We start from the raw sequence: 6,687 nt of genomic DNA, 5'->3' as shown, positions 1-6,687 counted from the left end.
TCTTTTGTCACAGCACACAAGTTCTAAGGAGCTTTTTTTCAACCAACAAAAAAACTACACAAGTTACATTCCTTGGGCATGCAATCATTCACACGATAATACAGTGATTCTTTTTTTTTAACTTCTTTTTGGATCGCGGTTTTGCATTAAATTAATCTAGTAAAATTGATTTTTTTTTTTTTTTCTGTTATTGCATTGCTATCATCTATTGTAATATACATTAATACGAATGCGATGTTGGACTTATCCAGCCTTGATACAAGGAAGTGGGACAGTTGATGCTCGTTAAAAAGTCAATTTGTCAGATGAAAAATATCTTCAAAATAGACCATATATATGTCGTTTTAGCTTCAACAAGGAAAAGACAGCGTCGCATTCACTAGTGAAACTAATGTAATATGGTAGTTCCTTAGTGCATGATTTAGTTGGCAATTTCTAATATACTCTACTAAATTAGTATTAGTCTCTTACTCTATTACATCACAGATGATCGATGAGACATATTTATAAAATTTAAAGCAAAGCAAAAGTTACCTACTGACAAGTCACAGGAATTGGGAGGCTAAATAGTCACAGTCCAGCTACTTAACAACCACCTAACTCATATTTTTTAGCCCAGTGCTTTTATAAAAAGTCTCAACTACAAAAGAAGGCTTTAATCACACCCTTGCAATTTGGAAACCCTATCCTAGTCAAGTTTTATTGTAGTGGGTGCCCTGTGGTAATTGCTGTGGCATCTCAATATTTTTCTTTTTCATTTTTTATGTTTTCCAACAAGTGGGAAAAAAAAAAGATGTAGAGGGTTCAAGAGAATTTTTCAAAGGTAACAAAGAGTTCCTAGTAATCCATAACCTTGTACGACAAGATGCAATAAGCCCTTGCCCTCATACAGCCACACAGTTATTGGCCGCATCAGATCAAATAAAATATTGGCTATGGAATTCTTTGACCAGTCAAACATCTGTTTTTTATTAAATAACCAGAGTAGACTCAACAGAATATACTTTACAGCAATGTACTTATCTGTAACTGAAAGTACGTAGCATCGAACGTATCCCAAAACGAGCAAAAAGAATGGACAAAAGAAGCTACAGAGAGGAATGGGAAATAACCTCACAAGTCACATAAACGATAAATGTTTTATCACAAAAAAAAAAATATACCACATGAAAACCTAGCACGGAGTATAATACAAGACAAACCTCTCATTCCATCTAGATACATCACCAAATTTCTTTTGCTATAGAAAAGGCAAATTACAACAAGAGATGAATCAAGGCCCCCCCACATACACAGCTCTTTGTTGAATCCATCCAAATGAAATTAACCCCCAAGATGAAAACTAGGAAAAACAAAAGAAGAAAAAAAACAAACAAAAATCAAACAAACAAATAAACCAGGCATCTAATTCACTAATCCATGAATCCAACACCTATAGTCATTCCTCACTCCTGTCACCCCATCATGTCAACACGCACATTTTACATAAACCTTCCCCATTGCTGTTGTGGCACTAAGTCACCGGATAACTCAGAAATACAAAATCCGTCAAAGTTCACCACATCAACAATGCAGAAGCCCCTAAAAATAAAATAGGCACATGACAAAACAAGGCGACCCACCATGAATAAAATGCAATTTTAGATACCGACCAAGTGAGACCGAAATAGCCTCAGAATCACTCGGTACGAATCGAGGACATGTCATCCCCATCAAGGCTCTCTGGTTGAGGCAGCACTGCAGTAGCAGTTGCAGAACCATTCCGCCTGATTTCTTCAATCCTCGCAACTACATCAGTCATGTGGGGCCTGCTGTCAGGATGCTGAGCGGCACAGTCAATCGCAAGCTGTAGCAGCTGCACCATTTCGTCCTCGACATTTCCATTCCGCAACAACTCCATGTCAAACACTTCTGAAGTCCACTCTTCACGCACCACTGACTGCACCCACCTCGGTAAATCAACCCCTTCTTCATTTAGTAAGGTCTGGGTTGGGGCCTTGCCAGTGAGAAGCTCGAGGATTAAGACACCGAAGCTATACACATCAGCTTTCTGCGAGATTCGTCGCAGGTCTGTGACCTCTGGAGCCCGGTAGCCTGAGACACGGGCTGGGGAGGAGGGGACGGGACCCACAAGGGTGGCGAGGCCATGGTCCGAAACACGAGCATCATAGGTGTTGGTGAGAAGGATATTGGACGACTTTATGTTGCCGTGCGAGGATGTGGGGCCAGCAGCATGGATGTGGACTAGACCACGGGCTGCAGAAAGTGCAATGGAGAAGCGGGTCTCCCAGTTCAGTGGGGTGTGCCCCGATCCACGGTTTCCTGTGGTATTTGTTCCAAGGGATTTAATTAAATTTGAATTTCTTTTATATGATAAGAATGAAAGAGTTGAAATTTAAATTTTACCAAGATGATTTGATGGCGACAACAAGATATATCAAATTTTAAGTTAAAAAGCAAAGAAAACTTTGTTTTACCTAACAGCCATAAAACTATTAAGTAAAACCTAAGCATTGGATACATTTTTGCATTAATCATTTCATTGCATTTGTGTCAATAGTTGAAAACAAGTGCCTGTCCTACTCATTTACCAGAAGAAACTTGGGGCATATTGTACTCCAGTGTTCTAGATTTGACAACCCTAATATATTAAACAAATTGTCACCATTGAAAGATTAGTTCAACAGAAATGAACATCAGAAGGGTGTAGGAAGGAAAAGGACTGAGATGGGGTGAGCATGTCTAACAAAGAGGGGCTTTAAAAAAGACAAGAATTCCAATTAAAAGCTAGATGACAGATCCATTCAAATGACCACTACAACCTCAACAGAAAATATATAGTGAAAAATACAAAATTGAGAAGCACAACAATGACAAAAAATATTTAACAAAACGAGATATTTTGCATAATCACGGGGAATCCAATAGTTAAACCAGAAACAAAGGGAACTTCCACAATTACAGATGAAATGCAAATAAAATATTTCTTTAATGTTAGGAGAACAAGTAACTATTTCAGAAAAAAGTGTACTGATTTCCTGGGAAGAAAGGTATAGAAAACTAGAAATTGATACTCATCTCACATAGAACAACATACGTCCCCTTATTTTTACACAAAAATTAATACATTTGTCCAAGAAGAAAACATTTTAATTTTCATAGCAAAAAATACAAGTCAGCATGATATAGAAAATTAGATGAGCATCATGCATATGAATGCAAAAAAACTGTACTCCTTTACCATTTTATAGAGTAGTGTGTGAAAATGAAATATTGATAATTTATATTCCTTTACCGTGTAAAAGTGCAGAGAGGCTCCCCATAGGGATGTACTCGTAAACTAGCAGCTTCTCATCACGGCTATAGTAATATGCCATCAGAGGAACTACATACTTGTCATCTTTTATTGCACCAATTTGTTCAACCTTTTGCCGGAACTCAATTTCTGCAAGTTCCACATCCTTCAGCCGTTTTACTGCTACTGCTGCACCAGTCTCCATCACGGCTTTGTATGCTGTTCCAAAAGTGCCTTTCCCAAGCACCTCGGCTGAGGCTCTTAGCAAATCCTCCAAATCAAAAGCCTCTGATAAAATAACGGAGAAGTTTTAGAAGAATCACAGGCATTAAAGCATAATTTCTGAGAAGAATTGGGTTGTTACAAAACTTCTATTGGATTGCTGTATGGAATTACAAGAATTATGAAAGTGACCTTCGGACAACTACATAAGATAATTTGACTAGCATTTCACTTTCAATTCCTACCTGACTGCAAAATATGCTTGACTCCAGCTCTTACTGTGCCATATTTCTTAATGTAATTTTCATTAACAAATAATAATAAAAGATACAATTTGAAATTGGATCCCTTGATAAAGGAATCCATTCATATTTCGAAATCAAGTAAGAAAAAGGAACAAATTTTGCATTGCCCAATTCCAATTCCATTTCCAGCTAATAAATTATATTAATAAATATATGCCTAAATATGTCACCTTTCCCGTTGAGGAAAACAAGCTGTTTCTCCTTTTCCTTGGCAGGCGCACCAAGTGCAACAGCACCCCCAGCAACTGCACCACCTCCAACGCCCGTGCCTCCGCTGCCAATATATGAACTACCATTCCCACTAGCTGGCACCGACCGTACCCCACCATTAGCCCCCAACTCAGGTCCTTTAGGTGGCACTGCCGCTGTCTTTCTTGCCCCGGTCCCTCTCCTACAAAGTAACACTAACAATGCAAGCAGAATCAAGGCACCAACCACCGACCCAATAGCAATTCCAGCAATGGCCCCACCTGACAGCTTCTTTTTCTTCCCCCCTGTTCCATTACCTTGAGTTTCTCCTCCAGTGCCAGGAGCCCCAGCAGGGGATCCACCTGGAGATGGGACTGTTTCCCCGGGGCAAAGGCCTAGCGGGCCCCCGCACAGGCCGGTGCCCAGAAAGGAGCTTTTAGGCATGGATCTGAGCTTAGTGGGTATAGATCCGTTAAGGCTGTTGTAAGACACATTGAGCTGGGACACTGGGGCATTACTCAGATCCGGTATCTCTCCTGTCAACCCGTTATTTTCCAAGTACAATGTGGCGAGTCTGGTTAGGTTATTGAGGGATGGAGGGATCGAGCCGGTGAAGTTATTATCTGCAAGGTTTAGTCTAACTAAGTTTTTGAAAGAAGAGAGGAAGGAAGGGAACTCGCCAGTGAAACGATTTCCCTGCAAGTAGAGATTGCGCAACTCAGTGAGGGATGAGAGGTCAGACGGAAGTTCGCCAGAGAGGTGGTTGAGCCGGAGGGAGAGAGTACGGAGTCCGGTGAGCTTGCCAATAGTCCCGCCAGGGATCTGGCCGGAAAGGGAAGAACCAGGGAGGCGGAGAACGGTAATGGTACTGCCAGTGCAGCCAACGCCTGGCCATGAGCAAGTGGAGACGGAGGTATTCCATGGGAGAGATGGGCGGACGGCGGTTTTAAATGAGAGAAGCGCTTGAGTATCTCCCGCCAGGTCGCCATTGATGGCAGGAGAGAGGAGCGAGATGAGAGAGACAATGACGAGGTACGAGAGAGCTCGAGACGCCATTAATGGAGGTGGTACAGAGAAAGGGTTATCTCATGGAGAGAGAGAGAAGTATAGTGTGTGAACTGGCTTAGTGGCGGAGCCCTAGTAGCGAGTAGGGGAGGGGGATTTAAATGTATTAACATTAATTTATTGCTTGGTAATAAAGGTCGAGAGGGGTAATCTTAAATAATAATATACGATTTCGCGTTGGGAGTTTGGGACCACAAATTTACAATTTTTGAATGCACAGTGGTCCACTGGCCGAATGCAGAGCTGTGGAACGTGCCAAAAAAGCGGACTCAGTTTAATGCTGGGTTTATGTGATCCCGTCCTGTTGAGATGAATAATATGGCGAGTCATTCAATTGATTAAACATTGGTAAATATGTTGCTTTATTCCAAATAATGAATTACATTTTATTTCACAGCAACAAGAATTATATCTTTCAAAATTTATCAAAATTACTGGAAATTTTAATTATAAAAGATTTTGAAAAATATCTTTAAATATTTCTCCTATTATTTATCCGTTTGGCCTTATAAATAACTTTATCCCAATAAAAAAAAATGTATCATTCTTTATTCCGAAAATATGGAATGATTTGGTAGTGGTAAGTGCATGAGTAAGTGTAATTATTGATAATTTTTTAGGTGGTGTTAAATAAAATAATATCAATATTTTAAGAGATCAATATCATTAAAAAAAATATTTGAAGAGGTCAAATCGCTAATGACAAGATGAGGTTAAAAAACTAAATAATTTTCTGGAATATCCAACATAAATAGAATAACTTTACTCAATTAAAAGATAAAATATGCAATTTATATCTTTACTTATAAGGTTGAAAAAATATCAAATTCAATGCCAATTAATAGGGAAAAATGCCCCAAATTTTTATTATAGCAATCAAATTTATGAAAAATGAATAACAACATCCGAATTTTTTTTTTTTAAAAAGGAAATATTAATTAGTTGTGAATACAATGGAAATCTCTTGTTTTTCTAAAGAAAAAATTAGTAGAAGAAGGTTTAGATTTTAGAATATTGATTTAAAAGATGATTAAATTATTGGGGTCAAGTTTGTTGTTAAAAAAATATTGTCATTAAAATACTTTCTAAAACTTAGTTATGTTTTTAAAACACATTTAGTTGCAAATTAGAGCCTTCGAAATTTTAGGTTGTTAGCAATAATACGTGATTAAAATTTTGATACTCAATTGATTCTCCAACAAGACATCAGACTTGCTACACAAATCAGACTCCAATGACCCGGTTGAGAGAATCCTGATTAATTTTCCTTCCTATCCTTTTTTTACTGGACCAATCATCAATGCACAAAAACTTTACATGTAAATTCATCACTCGTGAAGTAAATCAGTTTTAACGGTTCAGATTTATTCTTTGAAGTCAATTTAATAGATTTTGAAAAACATATTGGTAAGCTTAACAACACCCTAGTTCTACTCAAATTTTATTTGTTAAAATCAAAAAGTATAACATTAGCATAGATGCAGAATATTTCTAACACATGAGTTTTTTTATAAATTTATTATACAGGTTCGGCCTTCTTTCGAGTGTTGAAATGCCAATCATATCCTGTACAACTCAATTCTACAGGAGTTATACCAAAACGAAATTTGT

At 38.1% G+C, this 6,687-nt stretch overlaps 1 protein-coding gene across 1 annotated transcript; it reads right to left on the bottom strand.

The window, feature by feature from the left end:
- Window positions 1–1,187: 1,187 nt before the first annotated feature.
- On the bottom strand, window positions 1,188–5,172 carry LOC144556642 (putative inactive receptor kinase RLK902). The gene is made up of 3 exons (XM_078305028.1): window positions 3,993–5,172; window positions 3,296–3,583; window positions 1,188–2,322 (listed from the first exon to the last, which is right to left on the bottom strand). Exons 1-3 carry the CDS (start codon window positions 5,065–5,067, stop codon window positions 1,679–1,681), a joined length of 2,007 nt encoding a protein of 668 aa, XP_078161154.1. The 5' UTR covers window positions 5,068–5,172; the 3' UTR covers window positions 1,188–1,678.
- Window positions 5,173–6,687: the final 1,515 nt, after the last annotated feature.

This window comes from Carex rostrata, chromosome 7 (genome assembly GCF_964058835.1).
Source record: "Carex rostrata chromosome 7, lpCarRost1.2, whole genome shotgun sequence".
Taxonomy (NCBI): Eukaryota; Viridiplantae; Streptophyta; class Magnoliopsida; order Poales; family Cyperaceae; genus Carex; species Carex rostrata.
The sequence above is the reverse complement of the archived record's forward strand: the minus strand, read 5'-3'. Positions and strand labels throughout refer to the sequence as shown.

Coding starts and splice junctions, on each gene's coding strand:
- LOC144556642 (XM_078305028.1), bottom strand. CDS start 5,067: ATGGCGTCTCGAGCTCTCTCGTACCTCGTCATTGTCTCTCTCATCTCG. Junction 3,584..3,992: donor TGTTTTCCTCAACGGGAAAG/GTGACATATTTA, acceptor TTATTTTATCAG/AGGCTTTTGATTTGGAGGAT. Junction 2,323..3,295: donor CCTCTCTGCACTTTTACACG/GTAAAGGAATAT, acceptor CAAATACCACAG/GAAACCGTGGATCGGGGCAC.